The 23,438-nt window shown below is 39.5% G+C and overlaps 1 protein-coding gene across 4 annotated transcripts in view; it reads left to right on the top strand.

The window, feature by feature from the left end:
* TRA2A (transformer 2 alpha homolog) overlaps positions 1 to 15,815 on the top strand; it is a 29,062-nt gene extending 13,247 nt beyond the window's left edge. Inside the window, exons 2-8 of one of the 4 annotated variants that reach the window (XM_069088719.1) lie at positions 380 to 513; positions 6,800 to 6,965; positions 8,690 to 8,878; positions 13,526 to 13,641; positions 13,728 to 13,850; positions 14,842 to 14,909; positions 15,098 to 15,815. In XM_069088719.1, the coding sequence (XP_068944820.1) occupies positions 380 to 513; positions 6,800 to 6,965; positions 8,690 to 8,878; positions 13,526 to 13,641; positions 13,728 to 13,850; positions 14,842 to 14,909; positions 15,098 to 15,108 (807 nt within the window). In that variant the 3' untranslated portion in view covers positions 15,109 to 15,815. Of the gene's footprint in view, positions 1 to 379; positions 514 to 6,799; positions 6,966 to 8,689; positions 8,879 to 13,525; positions 13,642 to 13,727; positions 13,857 to 14,841; positions 14,910 to 15,097 lie in introns of all 4 variants that reach the window. The other 3 variants (XM_069088718.1, XM_069088721.1, XM_069088720.1) reach the window with 3 other exon arrangements.
* The last annotated feature ends 7,623 nt before the right edge of the window (positions 15,816 to 23,438 follow it).

Genomic DNA, 23,438 nt, shown 5'->3' on the forward strand with positions numbered 1-23,438 from the left:
AGGAAAAACTCAATGAAGAATGAAGAAAAGTAGAAAGCACGAGTGAAGTAGAATTAAAAGAATCTGGAAGAATGAATGGGTCCTAGGTTAAGTAAATGTATGGTTTATGTTCCAGTGTCTGTATGATCAAGTTGTAGATGAATTTGCATGATTGCTTAGTTAATAGCGAATTGGTGATCTGGTTCAAGTAGGGAATTATTTGAGGACAGTATGCAGTATTAACAATGGGCTATTAATGAGCTGAAATTTTTTTCTGGAGGGTGTTGCCTAACCATTTGTCTTTCAGGAGCAATCAATATAATATAATTACGGTACTTAAATGTTAGGAGTTAGGCATCTCCATGACCACTGCCATTTGTAATACTGTCTTCTTTGTTAGGAGTCTCGCTCTCAGTCAAAATCTCCAGCGGGGAGTCCTGCTCGTGTAAAATCGGAGAGCAGGTCAGCATCTCGGAGTCCATCAAGGGCTTCTAAACATTCCGAATCCCACTCTCGATCAAGATCAAAGTCCAGGTAAGTGTACTTGAGTTGGACTCAAGGTGTTTTACTTGATTTTTGTTGGTTTTATTTTTTTGTACTTACAGGGCAAGAATGTTTTTTGACTAATTCTAATTTAGTTGCATGAAGATGCCTAGAACTGTTTATCTTATCAAATTGAGAGTTTTTAAAGTGTGTATACTTGGCATATAATTAACAGCCTTGATAATACCCTTGCCTAATTAATATGAGATTGTAATTTAAAGGACATTTGTTTATCTGTAATTTTATCTCTTTAAAAAGTAGTGCCAGATTGATTTGGAATTATTCAACGTTAATATGCTTGACCTGCACTCCTTAAATATTTTATGCAGTTTCAAATCTCTTATTCATTTACCAAATATCTAGGAAGCTTCTGCTGTTTACAAAGAGAACTGTCCTGGATGTGATAGAACAAGTTTGTAGTCCCTGCTTTTGGGGAAGCTAATGCTGGCTGATCTCTTGAGCTCAGGAGTTTTGAATTTGGGGCTGAGCTAATCCTGATAGTCCAGCATCAGTGGGAGGTTGGGGGGAGGTGTCCCCAGACTGTCTGAGGGGCACGCTGTTCTGGTATTAGAAATGAAGCAGGTCTAAGCTCCGAGGAAGAGCTAAAACAACAAAGTGCACTAGGTTGGGTAAAAGCACACTAATTAGAGTGTGTTTAATTTTCGAAAATGAGAGGTTTTTTCCCCCTACTTTTGAAACTTTTAGTTTTATAAGCAAACTAAAGTTGCAGCCTCCTCTGAACGCTGACATAGGATTAAGGATTTTTGGCCATAAGATGGAAAAGGAACAGTTTCGTAGAGGGACACATGCTGGGCATTGTGACTTATCTGCCACAGTAGCTGAAGCTGGTGGCTGGAGCTCTGGGTTCTGGGTTGGAGTGGTTTAAGGTGATTGGGACCCCTCCCTAAGTCAGTATCTGAGCCCTCAGTTCTTGAGAGGCCGCCAGGTCTTCTAAGGGGAAGGGGAAAACTTTCCCATGTTGGAAATGGAGCAAGTCAAAATTCTTGTCTGTTAGGAGTGAGATTGGCTCCTAAGAAGGTTTTGGGTTTCCTGCTAGAAAGAGATAGGGACACTCTCTCTTTAAATCCTGGGGCTCTGCTGTAGCCCCTGCAGCAGAGGAGTGATATGGTAATAGAAGTAGTGTTTGATCACGAGACCAGACATACATTTAGCACTGTGAGGGACTCCAGAAGTCCTGGAATCCAACTCCCTCCTTATACTCATGAGGAAAAAGAGGCTTCAGAGGTGAGTACTTTTATATAGTGTGGGGCAGGTAGTGAACCTCAGAGGTAGGGTTTGAACCCAAGTCCTCTGACTCTATGGGTAGTATCAGAAAGAGAATTTTTTTCCGATAACCCAAAGGCAAATGGAAAAACTCCAGAGGATTTAAGTAAGTTGTAGGATGTTTTCCAGTGATAGTCTGTACACTAGAAAGGTGTAGTGTAAAAGGAATATCATTCTGAGGGACATGATGAGAAAAGGTGATGGAATTATTCATTCGGTGAGGCTGGTGATAATAACTTATTGCCTGTGTATTGCATGGGGAACCTGTGAAATGGAAAAAAGACCTGGAAAAAGCCACAGGGCCATAGATTGTGTCCTCTCTGAAAGACTGTTGGAGGACATGAATATGAACTGTGAAGACAATACATGCATTTCAGTTATGATGGGCATTGATGGAGAAAATACTGACCCTAATAAAATGACAGATCCATTGAATTCTCGTGATAGCAATGCTTTATATATTGAACGTGGAGAAAAGAAACTCAGGAAAACTTTGTATTTGACGCTCATTCACTTTTAGAAGTTGCTTATTTTAAATAACATGATGCAGTTCTTGATTAACTAATGCATAATGGGGACCTGAAATAGCAGAAATTTTTAGCCGGCAATCTGAAATATGCACAAGTGGCAATATGAATAAGAGATATGATTATTAAGAAAAATTTTTAAAGTTAGGGAGAAATTATTTAGAACATCCCAGTTTTATGGAAACTCATTCTGATAGGCTTTCTTTTATGACATATTGTTGCTTAGGGAAATGTTTATCCTCTCATCTTCCCTCTTCCCTTTCTCCAGCTAAGTACATGATACAATTTGTGGATAGCTGCATCTCTTATAAGCAAACTAAATTTTTGGCCATCTAGAGAATGAACCCACTTTGGATTCATCCAAGAAATTAATTTGAAATGTCTACTGAAGGAGAGAAGTGGAAAGAGAATAAATTTTTCATAAAAATATATATTCTAAAACTATTTTCAATTAACTACCTAAAATTGCCTCTATCTGTACAAGTAATAGTGATTCCATTCTTTTGCCTTAAAGATTTGATAGAAGAACACAAACTAGAATTCTTTGAAAATCAGGTGGTAGATGTTTAGATAAGAAGCCTTTTATTTTGCGGTAAAGAATATTTCCAACAGAGAAGTCCTTGATAGAATACTTCTAGAGTAAGAAATTATTCATGATAAAGACCCAAGGTAAAGAGGGTGGGTGGGGGATTGGAAGAAGATAAGACAGTGACGTTAGTTTAACCCACTCTTCCCCATCAGTATGTGTTTGATGTGTGTCTTTTCCCCTTTTTTCTTTATCTTTTATCCTTGAGTAAGGATGAAAAGTGGACAGGGAGACTGTAAATAGGGCTGAATACTTTTTCCATACAGTTCCTGTTACCTTAACTAAGATAATAATTTTCAGTAGTGCCCAGGGGGTCCCTAAATAAGGGAAAGAATTTATGCTATTCCTTGACTTCTCTGGGTGATTGTTCCCTCCTGTTCTTCCTTCACTCTCAAAGACAGATATTTTCTGGATACTAGGATCTGAAGTTAGCAGTTATCACACCTAGTTGTCATGAAATTGTGGGGTCCAGATTTGGAAGAGATCTTAGCAATCATTTAGCAGAGTCCATTGCTTATCCTGACATTCTCAGAACCATGTGGGGGTAGTGTGCTTTAGAGGAAAGAACACCGGGCTAAGAATCGACAACTTGTCCCTTACTGACTGTCACTGAGCTTTCTAGACCTCATGTTTTCCACAACTGTACATTTTAATTAAGCAATCTGTCCTTGAATATCATATTGGCATTATCAAATTAGAGAATGTCAGAGCTGAAATCAATCTTAAGGATATCCTTTAGGGTCTAACCCCCTAATCTTCTACTCCTGTAGCATTTAGTCTTTAACACATAATCGCATCAGTTACATACTGTCATCTCTTGTTTAATGTGGTTTTGTTCATCCATCTTGGTTATAAATTTCTTGAATGTAGCAACCATGTAATTAGCTACTTCTAAATTCTCCGGATGTAGTGAAGTGTAATAATGCAGAGCCTTACATGTAAGGGCTCTCTGTGTTCTCAAAATCATAGACTTTTCTAGTTTGATGGGACCCTCTTTCTAGTCCAGCACTCTCAGAGGACCATAGAATTGCATTGATTTGTCTCATATCTTAATAACCAGCTGTAGAAGAGCCAGGTTAAAGGGAGGGTTTTAAATTTTACAGGAACGGAATTCTAGCTGTGTTGAAGGGTGAGGGTCAGCTTCTGTCATTCTCTCTAGAAATCATCTATTTTATCCTTGCTTCTTTAGCTAATTTATCCTACATTTCCTGACGTCTGGTAATCTTTCCATTCTACCATGCTGCTGATAATTCAGGTTTTAGCCACAGTATCCTGAAAGGCCACAAGATGGAGATAGAACATAGTGAAAGTTTATGGGGTCTTGATGCTTATTGTCCAGTGTGCCCCCTCCCCCTTGCGTTGTGCTGCTAGGACGGCTCCAGCACAGAATTGTCTCTGTACATTTGTCCATCCTCAACTTGTCCTTTCTGCTCCTCTTTGCATTTTTCTCCTTTTCCAAAATGTCAATGAATAGAACATTTTAATTTTGTTTTTAAAAAACATTTTCTATGCATCTCCTTTTTCATTTCCAAATACATCATTTCCCCACATTCATAATCCCCATCCTTTCATTGAGGAGAGAGAGCTCCATTGTCTCTTCAGGAACAAGTTTGGTCATTGGTACAGTCTCTGGTTTATTGTTTGTTGTTTTCACCCCAACATTGTTTGTAATCTTTTTATTGTGTGCACGGTCATGCATACTTTGCACTAGTTCATTTAAGTCATCCCATGATGTTTTTTTGAACTTTTATATTCCTAATTTCTGACAATCACAGTCAAAATTCACTATGCTTGTATTAATTAATAGGTGTCTTCTTTGTTGCCTACTACAAAAAGTTCTGCTGCTGGAGACCTTCCTGTTCTTACTTCCTATTGATGAAGATCTTCATATTTATTAAGTGCTTTCTTTGTCCCAAGAACTTGGGGACATGAAAACAAAATCGTCTCTCTTTTGGGGGGGAATCGGAAACAAAACAAGCCCAGAGCCTTAGGGTTCTCTTCTAAAGGAGACAGCAGGAGATACACAGTATTTACAAAGGGATTTTTGGTGGGAGAGAGCCCTGGCAACTGGGGCTCTATGAAAAGACCTCTGGCCAGGGGTAGAACTTGACTTTGAGTCTTTAAGGAAGTTGAAGATTTCATGAGTTGGGGATCAAGAGAGTCTCAAGGCCTGGATGTGGGTGGAGAGCAGCCTCAGGAAGGGCCCAGAGACAGATGAAATCTACACAGAATGCTAGGAAGACCATTTTGTCTGGAACATAGAGGGCTTGGGGACGGGGATATAAAATTTCTAAAAAAGGCAGGGGGGGGAGGCAGGATTGTGAAAGACTTTGTAAGTGTCTAAGGACTTGATTGATCCTCTAGGTAAGACAAACCACACTGTTCTCAAGCTTCTTGAGCAGAGGAATGGTGTGTTTTAGGAATATCAGTCTGGTTGTTATACAGAGGATAGCTTCAGGAGATTTGGTACCTTACCTTACAGAGCACCTGGTCAACCCCTCCTCTAGTTTTACAGATGAGGAAAGTGAGGCTCAGAGGGGTTAAAAGTAACTTGTACATAAGCCACACGGGTAATCAGGGAGCAGAAGCTGTATACCATAGGTCTGGGCTTTCTCTTTCTAGACTACCTGGTCACTCCTTGTAGAAGAAAGCAATGCAGATCACAAGGGCAAAGAAAAAGCAAAGAGAAGGAAAGTGTTCAAATTATGTAAGCATTAGGCACTTAATGTAGCCCATGTTGCTACTCTGGAGTAGTATGGAAAGTGATCCCTGTCCTCATGATCCCTTCCTTATGCGAAGGTTTTATAGAAGAATCAAGCATCTAAAACTGTTACTGCACAGAAAGGCCATATGTCCTGGACCTAGACTGAGGCATAAACCCAGTGAATGCTGTGAGGTTCCAAGGAGCCAATCAAGAGCACCCAGCATGTACTCAGGGAAGGCATTTGGAACAAAATGGACTGTGAACTGGACTTCAAAGAATAGTTAGGATTTAGATAGGGGAAAATGAGAGGATTACTGGGAAACCAAAGAAATAGAAACAAGTCGGTGACATGTTTATAAATCCCTATTGGAGAGTAGTGGGACATAAGTTTCTCTTCTCTCATCTTTGGTTCAGTCACCTTCTCCTTAAAATCCTTTTTCCCTAAACGTAGACCTCAAATTTAGGCTCAAAAGGAAAAACTTTATATATACATTTCTTAGCCCATATCTAATTCATTTTGGAAAATGAGCCTCCAAAAAAGATAATTTAAAAATTGCATGATTCTAATGTATATCATTTAAATCAACTTTGAAATAAGATGAATGTCAGTCCACAAAAAATTATGTACTTTTAGTCCTCGCACACCAGTGTGATGATAATGATATGTTAGAATAGAATCAGCACCAATAGAAGGTAGAGTTCTGTTGCTATGGGTGAATTTTCCATTTTTCTTAAGATTCTTTATTGTTGCCTAATTTCTCAAGCTCTAGTTCAGGATTTACTGTCAGCACATGGTGCTTCTTGAATAAAAGAGACAATGTGCAAAGCACATGTCATTTCTGTCATGAGACAGCAATTTCAAAAACATGTACTTAGCAAATACTCCTTTTTTTTTCTTAAAATATATAAATAAATTACAATAATTGGTTTATTCTTTCCTGTCAGCACTATTTTATCATCGAGGCTGGAAGTAATGATGCTTCTCAATTATCTTTTGATCAATATCACAAAATTATCTCCACAAATGATTAAAAAATACAATTCTAAGCTAACTTCTAGTTCAAAATAAATGCAGAGATTTGGTTTTTATTTTGTACTTTGCGTTTAAGGAATCTTCAGGGTCTTGTTGAGGCAGGTACTTTATGCTCTTTCTTACTAAACTTATTTCTTTTAAAGGTCGAGGTCAAGGAGACATTCTCACAGACGCTACACTCGATCCAGGTCCCACTCTCATTCTCATAGAAGACGATCACGAAGTAGGTCATACACACCAGAGTATCGGCGTCGAAGGAGCCGCAGCCATTCTCCCATGTCTAACCGAAGAAGACATACAGGCAGCAGAGTATGTGATTTTAAAATAATTTAATTCAAATTAACACCCTACTTTTGTTGTTCAGATTTGGGGGAGGGGGGGCTCAAGAATATTGTTTTTTTCTGTAGGACAATTGGGATTTTTAGGAATTAGAGGTGGAAAGGGACTTTAGAGATGATCTAGTCAGTTTTCCCTCTATTAGAGATTAGGAAACTGAGACCAGAGAGGTAGGGAGGAACAAAAGCTGAGGTTGAATTAGCCACTTAGAAATTTTCTAGAGGAGGTGATTGTCCTGCCAGGAGATCATTGCTACATGTTTTGATATGTCCCTGAGGAATACTATGTTTATTTTGGAAAGAGAATGCACTAGACCAGGAGTTGGGATTTCTGGAGCTTTTCCCCCAGCTTTCCTATTAACTTGGTGTGTGATTTTCTGGTCCAGTGGCTTATTGTAAAACTAGAGGTCTCAAGTAGGTAATTGAAATTTCTGCCTTAACATTGTAATTTCATTAAACTCAAAGACCTCTTAGAATTTGCTAAAGTTTTCTACTTCACCACCAGAGGGGCCTCTAAGCTGTCAATTTTCTCTTTTCTTTCTGGTTAGACTATGGGTCTCTGTAATGGAAATGCAAATTTAAAGATCTTCCCTGCCCCTAGGCCAAAGTGCACCTGGAGCCTGGGGTGGGAGGCTTGTTTTTCAATAGATACTTTTTGATTGGCCAGTGGGTCCAGAAGGTTGTTACATTCCCTGACCCAGGAGAAGGCTATATAATCCCTGATGTGAGGCTTTGCTTTGGGGCTCACTTTGAGAAGTGTTCTGTGATTTGATCAGATGAGACTCTGGGAAGCCGTTGTTGAGAGCTCCCCCCCTTTGAAAAACCCAGATGTTGGTTTGGTTTGGATGTAATGGTTGGACAGTTTCCCTCCTTTGAAAAACCCAGATGTTGGTTTGGTTTGGATGTAATGGTTGGACAGTTTGGAAACCTGTCTACTTGATCGGTTTCTCTGTCTTGATAATTCTGTCTGTATACTCTGAAGTTCCAGGTGCTGACCTTTTTCCCCTGAACTATACATATTTGAATATATATACATATACATATACAAACGATACATATTTGACTGATTAAGCTTGTTAACCCTTTTTGAGTTGCTTTCCTTTAACAAAGCAGATCCAAGAACCTGTGTTGGCAGCCACCCTGCGGACGCTGGGGTGCTTGCTGCTACAGTCTAGGAGCTCATGCTCCCCCCACCCCCACCCCCAATTAGTCCTTCTGGTATAGGAAAACAATTTGTCATTCCTACTGACTTGGACTACTTAGGGAAAATCTGGGGGAAAGCTGTCATTTCTTCTTTCCTTCTCTTTTCCCCCCATGTTCCTATGCATATAACCCCACCACCAATTTTTAGTACAGTTCTACTAGATAATTCATCTTTGACTTATAAATAGCTGATTGTTCTCCCTAGCTAATGTCTTCTCATAAATGTCTTTTTAAGACAAATTGGGGCTGTGAAATGGACAAATCTTAATGTTGCACTTGGAATGCCCCTAAATATAGGCATCTCAATCAGTGCCAGGTTTTCTTCCTCTCGTTCAATTTACATTTTCAGAAATAAGGTTTTGAGGTTCATATGAATGACTATGTACGACACTGTTGTAAATTATGGAAGAATAGTGCATTGTAGGCAGAGTGGTGTAAATATAATTAATTGGAGAGTACCTTGTGACATTTTGAACAACGTTTTTATTTTGTTAGGCTAATCCAGACCCCAACACATGTCTGGGAGTGTTTGGTCTGAGTTTGTATACAACAGAGAGAGATCTTCGGGAAGTATTTTCCCGTTATGGACCCTTAAGTGGTGTCAATGTGGTTTATGATCAGCGAACTGGACGATCCCGAGGATTTGCCTTTGTTTACTTTGAGCGAATAGATGATTCAAAAGAGGTAAGTTTTCTGTTTTTATGCTTAACATCTGTAGTACCTGGAGATTGCTAAAGGATCTTGAAAGTTGTGAAAAAATAGACTGGGGAGTGGTGCTTAACACAGGTATATATTGCAACGTGTTTTAATAATTGCAAACTAAATTAGAAACATAATCTGATCCTGTTATCTACATTATGTATATACAATTATACAATATCTATATTACTAAAAGCAGTACAATAATACACTTAGATAATATCAAACAAATAACAGCACCACACATAAGTGTAATGTTCTTCTGTTTTGTGCTGGAGGCTGGTATTGTCAGTCAGAAAAGTAAAATACACAAATATATAAGCAGCTAAAATTATTTTGTAGTTTAACTGCTACCATTGTATTCAGATTGATTTAAAGAAAAATACTGGACTAATGTAAGTAGGTCCCCTCCCTGACCTCTGAAGACAGTACAGTAGCCAGAAACAAGCTTTAAATTTAATTCCCCAAATGGCTTATTCAGTTGTTGAGTTATTGTAAAAATAATAGTTTGCCTTACCTTTCCTGTATATAATGAAAATATGAGAATTTATAATTAAATTTTTAAAATATGCTAGCCTTTTGAGAACAGACCAAGTGTCTTCTCACAGTTGAGTAGTGCTTCAGTTCTTTTAACACATTTGTCATATGCTAATTGTTTTGGGACCCTTTTTTTTAAGCTAATAAGTCAATTCCATTTGTCCATTATCGTATGCAGTTTTGTTTTTAAATATCAACACCATACTTTTTAAAATGTAAAACATTCCTTCAGAATGCAGAAAACATGGGATTTTTAAAAGCTGGCCTTGCAGAGTAAATCATGAAAAGATCAACAAGTTAAGAAGAGTTATAAAACACATATGAAATATTTGCCTATGGGTCTCTGCCTTAAAGTTACAGAGGCATTGGGTATAATGTTTCTGCATATTTAAAGGACTGACAGATCCTGTTCACTTTTCTGGATTTGCCTCTGTCTTCCAGTTTCTTAGCAGAGGTGTCAGGAGTGGTGGTTCATTCAGTATGGGTTCAGCATAACCTGACATCAGGAACAGCCCTCTGTAGCAAATATGATTGTCACTGTCCCTTCCCTTCTGACCTAGCTCATATTTTAATTCCAGAAGCAGGTCTTCTTTTTTTTTTTTCCAAATGCTTTATTAACTTCTGGTTTACATCATTCATTTCCGCCAGATTTTGAGTTAGATTTTCTCCCTGTTTTTCCCCTACCCACCACTCTAAAATAGCAATCCCACTGGATATCCCCTCCTCCAATCTGCTCTCTCCCATATCTTCTCCCATACCCCCTCCAGCTTTCCAGTAGGGCACAGTGGATCTCTATGCCCTAGTGCCTGTATATCTTATTTCCCAGTTACATGTAAAATAATAGTATATATATATATATATTTTTTTTTTTAAACATTTGATTTTAAAACTTTGAATTCCAGATTCATTCTTTTCCTCTCTTGTCACCCTTACTGGGAAGATAAGCAGTTCAGTATAGGTTGTACATGTGTAGCTAAGCAAAACATTTCCATAGTGGAAATATTGTAAAAGACTGACTATATTTCCCTCCCTCCTATCCCACCTCCCACTTGTTCTATCCTCTACTTTGATCCTGTCCCTTTTCAAAAGTGGGTGCTTCCCTTCCAACTTGCCTCCCCCCCAGTCTGCCCTCCCTTCCATCATCCCCTTCCCCCCCTACTCTCTTGTAAGGTGAGATACCCTATTGAGTGTATATGTCATTCCCTTCTGGAGCCAGATTCAGTGAGGATAAGGTTGACTCATTCCTTTTTGCCTTCTTGTTCTTCCCCTCAGTTGTAACAGTTTTCCCTTGCCTCTTCTATATGAGATAGTTTACCCCATTCTATCTCTCCCCATCTCCTCTCATTATATTCCTTTCTCACCTCTTAATTTCACCTTTTAAGTATCATCTGTTCCCATTAAATTGGTCCTGTGCCCTCTATCTATGTATACCTGTACACATATATACACACATTGACATGTATTCATACACCCATATACCCTCCTATATATTCCCTTCAACTATTTTCATACTGAGAAAAGTTTCATCAGTTATAATTATCGTTTTTCCATGTAGGAATGTAAATAGTTCAACTTTGATAAGTTCCTTATGATTTCTTTTCCCTGTTTACCATCTCACAGAAACAGGTCTTTTTGAGAGAGCTTTTTCAGGAGTTCTGTGTTCTGTTCAGTAGAATTGCAACCTGCAGGAAACCTGGTCTTGTGCAATGAGCTCTGTGAGATGCATAATGAGACATGTAGGGAAATGGGAAAAGGTGTAGCTTGACTGCTGTTTTAATTATCTGCTAATTTAATCCTCACCTCAATTAATGAAAATTACTTTATTTTTGCAACAATATTTAACAGAATCTTCAGATGTAAATTTCTTTTTGAGTAATTTTTAACAGACCCTCATTTCTTTTCTTCTCATTTTAATTTTTCATTCTATATGCATTCCTTTTCTCCCTGCTGTTACTTTAAATGCTTAGTATTAGTTCTAGTTTGGATTATTTAAAATGATCCTAAATATTTATTAGTGAGTATAGGATATTTTATTTATATGGTGCTTCCAGTAGACCATGACACTTTTTTTTTCCTCTAGGGGAACAACTAGCCTCACATTAGTTTGTTTAAGCAGTGTTACAGGGGATGGTACCATGAGAGCACTGTTTTTATTGGACAGGCATTTAATTGGCTTAACTACTGTAATGACTTTTTGCATTTGTTGGATTTGCTTGAGTGTATTGATAATATTGTTGTTATGCCAGTATTTAAAAAAAAATGCAAGTGTTTTATAGGTACAGTTCCATTGTAATTGAACCAAATAATAATATAATTACTGTGCTGAGACTGTTATTAACAAGGAAGCCTATTACTGTAGTTCATACAAAGAGGGACACTTCATCACATTTGTTCATTTGGAAGTGAAATGTGGCATGTACCCATGTATATTTCTTTTTCTCAAATTATCTTTGAAGATTTTCTGACCCCTAAAGGTAAGGGTGTTACCAGACTTGTTTGACATGTCCGGTGAAACTTCCATCAGTTGTGAATGTCGGCCTCGGCGCCACACACTAACTGCTGACACTTTATAGACCTGGGGGCACCTTTTGGCTGCTCCCTGGTGCCTTTTCCCTGATCTTTCTTTGGTTGTTTCCTGGTTCAGAAGAGTTGAGGCTTCCATTTAGAAGTTGCAGTGAGAAAATAAGATTTGAAGTTAGTAATTGTCTTTCTCTCCCCCTAATTTTCATAATTTAATGTTGGTGTTTACTACTTGAAATAGGATTAAAATTGAGTGCAAATGGCCAAGTTTTTATGTATAATACTTTCCAGAAAAATTAGGCCATTTGTGGTATTGTGTCATTAATTTCTTAAACAGAATTTGAGGTAGGGGATTTATTTAGTTTGGTTTTTTGTAGTTTATTTAAAAAATAAATTGGAACTAAATTTACAAAGATTCAGTGGGATTGAGGTATTTTGGTCCGTATAATTTGGATTTTTAAAAAAGTAAATATTTTCAACTATTTTGTGTTTTATCGTAAGTGGTTTTCAAGGTAAAATAGCTGATCAGAATGGCCAGGCCTATCACAGAGAAGATGACGTTCGAATAAAATTAGTGTGGCGCAGGTTAAATAAAGCTTGGTCCTATAGAAAGCAAGCTCCTGGCGCGTTTATGTAAATGACGGTATGTTACATTAGGCATTAGGTGATTAAACGTGAGCCAACGGTGTGCAGTGGTGGGCAGAGGCGGCGGCTCCGCCAGGGGGCAGCACGGCCCAGGCCGGGCTTCTGCGGGAGGACGGCCTGGGCCCGGGCCTGGGCCTGGCCCGGCCACACCTCGGCCCCTGCCGCTGTGACGCCCGTGTTTGCTTTCGTGCTTATTCGGTCTTTGTAGGGTGACTGAAAAAGGCGTAGTGCCCGCTGTTGTGTCTGCGGCGCCACGGGCCCACGCCATCATGGCGGCTTCTGGAGAGCCGCCCTCCTGTTTCCGCAGTCATGCGTTCTGGCTTACGCACCTCGCTACGTGCAGACGTGCATGTATCACCACAGGCCGCGATGCGTCGGGTGCGTGCCTCCTTACGTGTCTTGGCGTACTGTGCGTAACGCCTGACGTAACCAGGCGCCGTGCGTCATCATGGCGGCGGCCTTAGCCGCCATGCTGTGTTTTTTTTCCGGTACCTTGCAGGGCCGCCTGGCGGCCACCAGAGGGCACCGTACAGGCTCTGCGGGCCACCGGTTGCGGCGCACGGAGCCGAGCGCCAGGTGTCGCTCTTGCCCCACGCATGAGAGTGTCTCCTGGCAGCGGCCATGAGCGGTTTGCGAGCAAGGCCGGGCTGGGCTGCCGGGGCCCCTAACATGGCGGCCGGTGGCGGGGGGGGGGGGGGCACGCGCATTGTCTGGTGGCGGGGACAAAGGCCGCCTTCTCTGGAGTGGGGGGACGTCCCCGGGCATGCGGTCGCCGCGGTTCGCCGCCGCCGGGAACGCCGCATGACCTGTGACCCTGCGGAGCCCCGGCCGCCAGGGGGCAGGCCCAGGCCAGCCTGATCACTGACCCCCGTGAGGCTCCCGATGGGGGGGCGCGCCGTGGGCGCTCACCGTGACCCCTTTGTGTTGCAGGCCATGGAGAGGGCAAACGGGATGGAGCTGGATGGCAGGAGGATCCGTGTGGACTACTCCATCACCAAGCGGGCGCACACCCCCACACCGGGCATCTACATGGGGCGGCCCACACAGTAAGGCCAGGGCAGGCGTGGGGGGGGCGTGGGGGGGCGTGGGTCAGCGGCGCGGCCTAGGCTGAGCGCGCTGTCTGTCCCCACAGCAGCGGAGGCGGCGGCGGGGGCGGCGGCGGCGGAGGCGGCGGCGGGGGCGGCAGGCGCCGGGACTCCTACTACGATCGGGGCTACGACCGCGGCTACGACAGATATGAGGAATATGATTACCGGTACAGGTAACCGCGGGGGGCCCTGCGGGGCGGGGCGCGGCGGGGCGCGGGCGGGGGCCGGCCTGTCCCCAGCTGTATGCAGTGGGTGTGAAATCATGACTTCCCAGCGCCTCCCAGCACTGCTGCTGTCCGAGGGGAACAGTGGTTTGTGGGGTTTCAGCGGAGGAACCGGGCCAGGCTCTTGAGGCGGAAGAGAGCACAGATTCAGCCTTGCTTTGCAGGGGAGGAAGGGGGGAGATGCTGCGCATGGATGGAGTTTTCTTGACAAAGTTCATGATTAAGTTTCTGTGCAAGTTTTTGTCACATTTGGGAGCATTTGAGATGAAGAGAAACACTGCCAAGATTCTGGGCAAGCAGAGCATTAAAACTCGCTTCTTGAGCTAAATGTCACCAGTACTTTGGCACGTCTGTGTGCTGTTAGCTTAATCTTGTCAGCTCTTTCAAGGTTAGACCAACATGTGAATGTAAGGGCGCATTACTTAGTTGCCATTTGATGTATGTTAACTTAATCCATATTAACTCACAGTTTGAAAGTGAAGTGCTTAATAGTTAACTTTGCCTTCATATGCTTTGGTAATTTAGTTGCATACTCTTGAGTGAGTACAATGCTACTTTGTTTCACACTGGGTTTATTCTCATACTAAAGAACTTTTATTTACTCACCTAAGAAACTTTAGTGAGTTTCCCCATAACATGAAAAAACTTTTCTTGTACGATATTAATTTTGTAATATGTCTTTTTTTCAATCGTTTTAGTAGAACAATCCCCTAAAACATATCAAGACAATAGAAAAATTATCTAGAAGTGAGTAAATGATCAAAGATAGTCTTAACTGAGCTGAGGTTTCGGAATTTATGAATTGATATCTTAGTTCTACTTTTAACTTGCTACAATATCCTGGGAAAATCATGTGGGAGAAAAATTAGATGGATTTGTGAGTATTTATTGGAAGCTTAGGAATACATTAAATAATCATTTGGTTTTCTTACAGAAGAAGATCACCTTCTCCATATTACAGTCGCTATAGATCACGGTCAAGATCCCGTTCCTATAGCCCAAGTATGTACTGTTCAGATATAAGTTCCATTTTCATCATTCACGTTATTTATTGAATGCCTTTTGTGTTTTTTTAAATAGAAGTTTGTTAATGAAATTATGCATGTTGTTACTATGTTCAAAATAATGTTGTTCAAGTCGAGGTAAAGTTTCACTTCTGTAACATTTTTTTCCCCTTTTTCTTTTTGTAGGACGCTATTGACGAATTGAACGGTTGCTATTGAGGACTTGGATTTTTAAAATTCTTCTGGATTTCTCCAACCTTTTAATCTTCCCCACCTCTCAAGAACCTTTAAAAAATCTTTGGTTTATTTAGAATCGACACTTTTTAAGTTGATATATTGCTGTTTTCACCCCTTTATTGTACTCTGGAAGATGTAATTGTTGTAGTTTTGAGTAGTCAAACATCTTTAAAAAAAAAAACTTAAAGTAAACCCCAGTGTTAATACATTTTGTAAATTTTTTTTGTTTTTACAAAAAAAAATTAACTCTTAATCAAATGAGAAATGAAATTGTTGTTTTTGGAAAGCTTGTTTTGTGTGAATTGTACACACGTAACAAATTTTCATTGACATATAATAACTTGGTGTTTTGGGGGTGTTTTGTTTGTTTTTGGTTAACTGTTTGCCTGTTTACTTTAAGAAAAATAGTAATCTATCTAAAACTGTTTGGTGATGACAAATTTAAATGTGGGGTGGCATGGAACAGTCAGATAGTTGAGTGTAGAAAGTTTGAAGCTGTAGAAGACAAATGATTCTTGATCATTTCTTTTGAAAGGAAACAAAAATTGAACCCTAAAAATTAGGTCTATATTTTAGAGATGAAAAGCTTGTGGACTCCTGCACAACATATTGCGTTTGAAATACATCTGTTAAACCTTGCAAATTTAATTAAAGTGTGGTTTTTGTGTGTGTGTGTGTCTTTTTTTTTTAAACCTTATTCAGTTTAAATGTTCCCTTAATCAGTGAAGGACAACCCCTATTTATTGAATATAGCAATTTAGTTATATAATTTGCTGTTCATAGAAATTTTGGTATTGGGATAATGGGTTAAACAGGTTATAGTTTACAATCCTTTGAAGTGATATGTGTGGGGGGAATTTACCATAAGTCTACTCTCATTTCAAATAAAAGTTAATTCCATTGAAATCCTGTTATCTTTTTCTTCATGCACATATTAACAGTTTTGGAAGTAAGAGGGCTGGATTGTGTAGGTCTCGTTCATTATGTTTCATTTAGTCTGAATTTACCTATAGTAGCTAACCCTAACTCGACGTTTTTTTCAACATTGAAAATGTTTTACTTCTTGTTTTTTCGCCTCTATTTGCAAGATCTAGAGGAAAGAAGTGGGTTCGAGTACCCCCACCTTTTGTGAATTTGGTCTAGTCACATGATCTACAGACTTGTTTTTTTTCTTATCTTTAAAACTGGGTCTGGGCAGCTGGACTAAAGCACTTCCAAAGTCGTTTGAAGTTCAAATGTTTTGCCTATTCTTCCTTTTGAGTCTTTTATGTTTTCACTCTCTTTCCACTTTTTAGCAAGATGTTAAAATGTAGTGGGCAATTCATGTTGAGATAGACGTGTTAGATTACTAAGAGGACCTGAAAAAAGAAACTTTTTAAACTTATTAGGAGGGAGATAGATCTTTTTAGGGGAAACTCAGGGCTTAATGTATTTTCCTCAATAGTCACCTTAGAAAACAGACATAAACTCATTAAATATTTACTAAGCACCTACTTTGTGCTGGCCTAGGCGCTCAGGATACAAGCAAAAACAGTCCCAGTTCTCAGTAAGCTTATGTTTTACTGACAAGTGGAGGGTCTTGACAGCAATGTGCACATGAGCATGAACCTTCCAAACTTGTCTAGACTCTAGGCAATGGGTACAAGCAGATTGTAAAGAATTGGGTAATAAGTGGTAATGGATGTGGTCTGATGTTTTGCTTCTTTTGGAGAGCAGGGTGAAAAGAATATTGGGTTTACCCATTTGTTAAATAGTGAAAAAGAAAGGACCCTGATCAAGTCTAAGAATCCTGAGGTTAGATGCAGTAATGGGTCAAATTAGAGGCACCTATGTGTATGTGTTATACAGGTACAGTTTAATTGTGGAATTTTGGGGGAGATGGAAATTGCCCCACATCTCGTAATTTGTTTTATTTAAGGCTTCTGGACTTCATGCCATACAATTAATGAATGCTCATTAATAAGAAACTTGGAAATATCCTGAGCTTTCCAAATAGCTGGGGGCTTTATTATGTAAGTGTGGAATGCTTATATGTTAATCATCTGAAAAAGTTTTGTTGCTACAGATGAAGAAAAAGTTAATTTCCATTGTAACTTCTCTAAATACTTTTCAAGGTTGGTAATAAATACTAATTGCTCCCTTTCCTACAAGGTTAGTATTAATATTTATAAATGTCAATTATTTAAACTGTCTAATTTGTGATTTCATTAAGGTGAATTTGGCTTACATACCAATAAATTGCCATTTTCTTCAAAGGTGCATTATTGGTCTTTAATACGACCTATCATGCATAATCTTCATACCTGAAAAGTTTGGTGTTTAAGATATGAATACATTTTAAGGCCCTGGTGTCCCCCTCTGCGCATCCCCACTTTCTGCAGCTACATAAACTAATGAAGAGTCAGCCAAATCAGCTAAAGCAGATATTTCTGAAGTCATATGAGCATAGCTCTATAGAGGTGGAAGGTCCTTCGAAGCTGTCTAGAGACGAGGAAATGTCCTGGAAAAGCTGTGACTAGTTTCCCAAGGCTTGATCCTGGGCCCTTCTCTTCTCACTTGGTGATTGATCTCATTGGCTCCTATGTTCTCTCTGCAGGTGATTTCTAGATTGATCCATCTAGCCCTATTCTTTCTCCTGAGTTCCCCATCCTGCTTCACCCACTGCCTAATGAACATTTGGAATGGGATGGCGTTTTCTCAGACTCATGCCAAAAATAGAACGCAGGCCACCATCAATCCTCCCAGTCACTAAACTCATCACTATCCTGATTTCTCCCTTACCATCCTGTAATTTGTTTCCATCTCTCACCTGTGGCCCTACTACCTACAGCAGTCACCATCATTAGAGCCCTCATCACCTCTCCTGGTCTATGACTGAACTCCCCTTGCCTCAACTCTCTCCTCTGATCTACTCACCCCACAGCTGCCAAAATGATTTCCATAAGCCATACTTCTAACCATGAGCCCCCAGCCCCAGTAAACTGGAGTGGTTCACTTACTAGGATCTGGCCATTAAAGCTTTTTTTTTTTTTTTAATTTTTGCAACCTATTTCTATACAGTCTTCAGATGTTACTCCATCTACCTAGCCTCTGGTCCAGGCACACTGGCTTGATTTTCTTCACATACCATACCTCTCTAGTGTTTGCTTTTCATTGACTGTCTTTCATGTATGGTTTGCTCTCACTGCAAACATCTTATTCCCAGAATCCCTGGATTCCTTTAAGAATCAACTGTGGAACTATCCCTTGTGGTACAAAAGCCCATGCCAAAGTAAACACCTGAGAATGTATACTGGAGAAAAACTCTCCATGGAACAAACATGAAAAAGCTTTTACTCGAGCAGCGTCTTAGTGAGCATGAGAGGATCTGTACTGGAAGGAGACCCATTGGATGTAATAAATGTACAAAGTGCTCGAGACAGAAGCAAACGTGAAAATTCATAGTAGAGATAAATCATTTAAATATAATTAATGAATGTCAGAAAGCCTTCAGTTGGGTGGAACACATTATGGAACATCAATGATTTTATACTGTTGGACAATTAATACAAATGTGATCAGTATGGAAAAGCTGTAATTCCAACCCACAGTGAAACTTCCCAACTCAGAATTCTTAGCTATGATTACGGACCAACCGTCACATGTGCAATTAATGTCTTATTACAAGTTTCATGTGGAGAGTTTATTGGAGTGGCACTTTACTCTGGGAAGTTCTTTGTGGAGCACAAGGTCATAAATTTAAAGGTGGAAAGGACCATCATTTTATAGGTGAAGGCACAAAAGAAAAGAGTCATTAGGTGACAGGCATATAGCCAGTAAGTCTATAAGGCGGTATTTGAACCCAGGTATTCCTGTAACAAGATAGCTAAGGTGGTTTAGTGGTTAGAGCGCTGAGCCTAGAGTCAGGAAGACGTGAGTTCAGATCCCACCTCAGACACTTAAGTGCTGGCTGTGTGACCCTGGGCAAGTCCCTTAACCTGTGCTTCAGTCCACTGGAGAAGGAAATGGCCAACTACTTCAGTATCTTTGCCAAGAAAACCCTCGAGCTGTGGTTGGACATGACTCAACGACAGCCACCTCTTGAAGATCAATTTTAGTCCCCCTCCCAAAAGGTTACCTTACACCTACTCTGTATCTTGTATGGAATTGGTTTCAGGACTAGATATGTTTTCTCCCCAAAAACATAAATCTCCTTAAGAGTTTTCTCCCCCAGTTCCCTGCACATATTAAGCACTTAATAAATGTATGTTGATTGATTTTTTTTTAAAGCAATCGGGGTTAAGTAACTTGCTCAAGATTACACAGCCAGTTATTTCTGGGTGTGGTGCTAAGTATCTGAGCCCGGATTTGATCCCCAGGTCATCCCGACACTGGAGCCGGTGCTCTTTACTTGCTGAGCCACCTGGCCACCCCATGTTGATTGATTTTTCAACCTCACGCAGGTAGTGTCAGAATTGGGATTTGAGCCCCGATTCTCTGACTCCAGAGCTCAGGGACTTCCCACCATACAATGCTGCATTGATCATTCAGTGATTTAAGCTGACTAGGGGACGATTTTACAACAGACTTTGTCTTCATTAAGCTAAAATAAGCTTCTATTTAGAGTATTTTTCTTCAAACATTTTCAAACCTTTGTAAAATGTTTCCATACACCCCTAACCCAAAGTCCATCCAAGAAAAAACCTGGAGAGACAGAGGCATTATGAATTATAAAAAAAATTTCAGACTAACAAACTATTCGTTTCTGCAGTTAGATTCGATTTTCATTTTCTATCTCCTGTTTGTGCATAGGCAGAACTATAGTTCCTGCTTTTTCAATTTCCTTTACATTTTTAAAGTTTATAATGAATTTGTGGGGGGGGGGTTTTGGGGGGGGAAGTGTGTGTGTGAAAAAGCCTATTATCTAGATCTAGGGGTTGCAGCTAAGGAGGTACATGAGTACTCTGTTGGAACTGCAAATTGGTCCAACCATTCTGGAAAGCAGTTTTGTCAGTACCTTTGGCCACTACTAAGCCTATATTCCTCCAATAAATCAAAGAGGAAAAGGACCTGGGTATACAAAAATATTTGTAGCTACTTTTTTCATGGTATTCAAAAATTGGAAACTAAAGGAGCATTCTATCAGGGAATGACTGAAGAAATCGTGGTACATAAATATAATGGAATATTATTGTGCCATAAGAAGGTCAGAAACCATTTCAGAGGAAACTGGGAAATGTTCTACAAACTGATGCAAGGTGCAGTGAGTAGAACCAGGAGAACAATTTAGACAAAAACACTAGAGAAAAATAAAAGACTTTAGAGCTCTGATCAATGCAAAGAAAAACCTTGAGTTCAAAGGAATAAAAATGTCTACTGACAGAAAGGTGATGATCTTCAAATTCAAAGACATATTTCAGACATCAATGATCTGGGAATTTGTTTTGTTGGACTATGCATCAGCTATGTATTAAGAACTTTGTTTTTTTTTAATTAATTGAGACAAGAACAGATTAATAATAACTGAATATTAATTGAAAAATAAAAATACTCTTTAAAAGAAAGATCTGGGGGCAGCTAGGTGGTGCAGTGAATAGAGCACCAGCCCTGGAGTCAGGAGGATCTGAGTTCAAATTCAGACTCAGACACAACACAAAAACTAGCCATGTGACCTTGGGCAAGTCACTTAACCCCAATTGCCCTACCTTCCCCCCTCCAAAAAGTGTGTGTGTGTGTGTGTGTGTGTGTGTGTGTGTGTGTGTTAGAGAGAGAGAGAGAGAGAGATCTGGATTATTTTTGTAAGTTTGAGACCACGTGTTTAAGTGACTGGTTTACTGTGGACTCTCTTTTAAACTTTATCAGCAAAACATCCCTGAATATTTCGATTTTAGTTCTGAAATGTATTACATCTGATATTATGGAAGAATAATTCAATTGTCATAATGACCTTAATCTACCCATTAATTACATTATTTAATATTTAAATACTCTTAAAACTGTTTTAAAATTCTATTTAAAATTAAAATTCATTAATATATTATCCAATGCACACTATGAATTCACACTTTTAGCATGGGACATCTTCATTAGTTGTGGCCAAAGAGAAATGCATCTGTCTTTGGCCAGCTTTGTGATAACAAGCCTTTCCAAACTTAGCTAGGTAGGTCCTGATGAAAACAAATATTTTGTCTTCTGGGATGAAACTGACAACATTCCCACTTGGTAAAGACCTTCCAAAGCTTGAACTCTATAAGCATAGCTTTCAAGAACCTTGGTCAGTTGTATGCTACAGTGAGGGACTCTGCACAAAAATCAAATATACCAATGGTTCTCTGACCTCATACATGTGGAAGGAATCTCAATGCAGACACCAACCTATTCATGCCTTTGTGTCTAATGTAATGTCTCTGTCCTCTCATAAATTCGCTACTGAGGCTATATACTGGGGTCTGTACAAACTGAGTCCAATCTCTTATAACCTCTAAATCTATAGAGCTATATTGGAAAGAATTAATTACTTGGAGGTAAATAAAGTTCCTTATAGGATTAGGACCAGAAGACACCTAAGTCCAGGGATTTTTAACGAGAGTCCATGAATGGAAGAAAAAAAGACCTGATAACTATTTCAAAATAGTTTCAACTGGTTTCACTTGTAATTGGGCATATTTTATTTCACATATTCAAAAATATTATTCTGAGAATGAATCCTTAGGTTTCAGGTTGCCAAAGAGGTTCATAAGCAGGGGGAAAAAAAGGGTTAAGTGAAGTTCAAATCTCTGCCTTAACCATTCACCTTTCTTGAATGAGGAGTGGGAACTCTGGGAAGGGAAGCTATAAAGTGGGATAAGTGGAGTTCAAGTGCCAGATTCTGATTTTAACTCAGACCATTCATTGTACCAGGTAGTCTCCCTAGGTCTTCAAGAATTATTTTTCCTCTACTCAAGATCAAAAGTACCTTGTGTTTTTAAATCATTTTCAACAAATTTAAACACAAAGGACTTTTTAAAAAATCAGTTAATCAGATTAGAAGCAATTAATTAATACTTTACAAATTTCCTATGTTCATCTTCTCTGCTAGATTCAAAGCAGTAGCAGCATATCCACATCTAAATCAGCTCTTTGGATTGACATTGCTTGTCATTTGAGAGGGGTTCCCCTCACTGTTGAAACCCACCTTGCTTCTAGACATTTGCTAGATAAATGACTCTTGGTATTCCTGATGACAAATGTGTTTTCTGTAATCGTTCTGAAACTAATGCAACAGGGTTGATCTGAAACTAAAATTGCCTCAGGCTTCTTATTTCCAAATAGACTCAACATTTCATTCCATGCTTTAATACTTTAACTGGAAAACAACTTTCAAGTCAATGGCTTCCATTTGTGAATAAAGTTTCTGAGATAAATTATTGGAAGCTTATAGTGGGGAGTGGCCGTTGGGGATGAGGCTGTAATAATTTCTAAGCAGCAATGATTAAATTCACACTTTAAAAATTGTGCCCAGTGTAAAACACTTAGAAAGGTCAAAGGGTGAGAGTGGGTCTGATTCAAGTTTATCAAATCCTAGAAGGATGTTTGGTCTACATTGTGTGAGGGATCCCAGGAGAATATTTCTATTATAAAGAAGCTCAAAATCTCATCCAGTTTTCACAGACTCTTTAGAAATGCTTAGCTTTTTCTGCCTTGACTATAATATCTACTCAGCTTGAGGGTTAATTATCACACTTTGGAAAGTAAATCCTATCCTGCTGACAGAGATGTACTAAAAAAATAGCCCATGGGAGGTCCTTGGCTGGAGAATATTGCATGTGGTTTCAGATTGTTTTTCAATGTATATCTTCTCTTTCTTTTTTCTTCTAAAAAATTGTTACAAGGGACAAAAACCATTCTAAAAGGAAAGAAAATGAGATGGACACAGGGGAAAATTTAGACAACGCAAAAGCAAAAGATATATATATTTTTTAAAAGCAGCCCATGGGGGTCATGTGGCCATGTAACTGGTTCAGTACCTGTACTACAACCCTGGCCCTCCTAAGTCTGTTGATGTACCTGTGCCCCTTGAGATTTCGTTCATCTTAGCATCTTCCTGTTATAGGCTGCCCTCACTGCAACTACAAGAAGAATGTTAAGCAAAAGACTTAATTGGACAAGAGGGGTTGTTTGAAGGCCACACTCTGATGACTCTGCCTGGGATAACTGCTCTGATCATAATAGAATCCAGCTTATCCCAAGAGGAATCTCCCAAGACAACATTCCAAAACAAAATGTCAGAACTGGTATAACAGAACTCTTTCCATTTTAAATGAACAGAAGC

This window comes from Petaurus breviceps, unplaced genomic scaffold, assembly GCF_028583685.1.
Source record: "Petaurus breviceps papuanus isolate PSGF00001 unplaced genomic scaffold, PetGlider_PUasm1.0 185, whole genome shotgun sequence".
In the NCBI taxonomy this organism is placed as follows: Eukaryota; Metazoa; Chordata; class Mammalia; order Diprotodontia; family Petauridae; genus Petaurus; species Petaurus breviceps.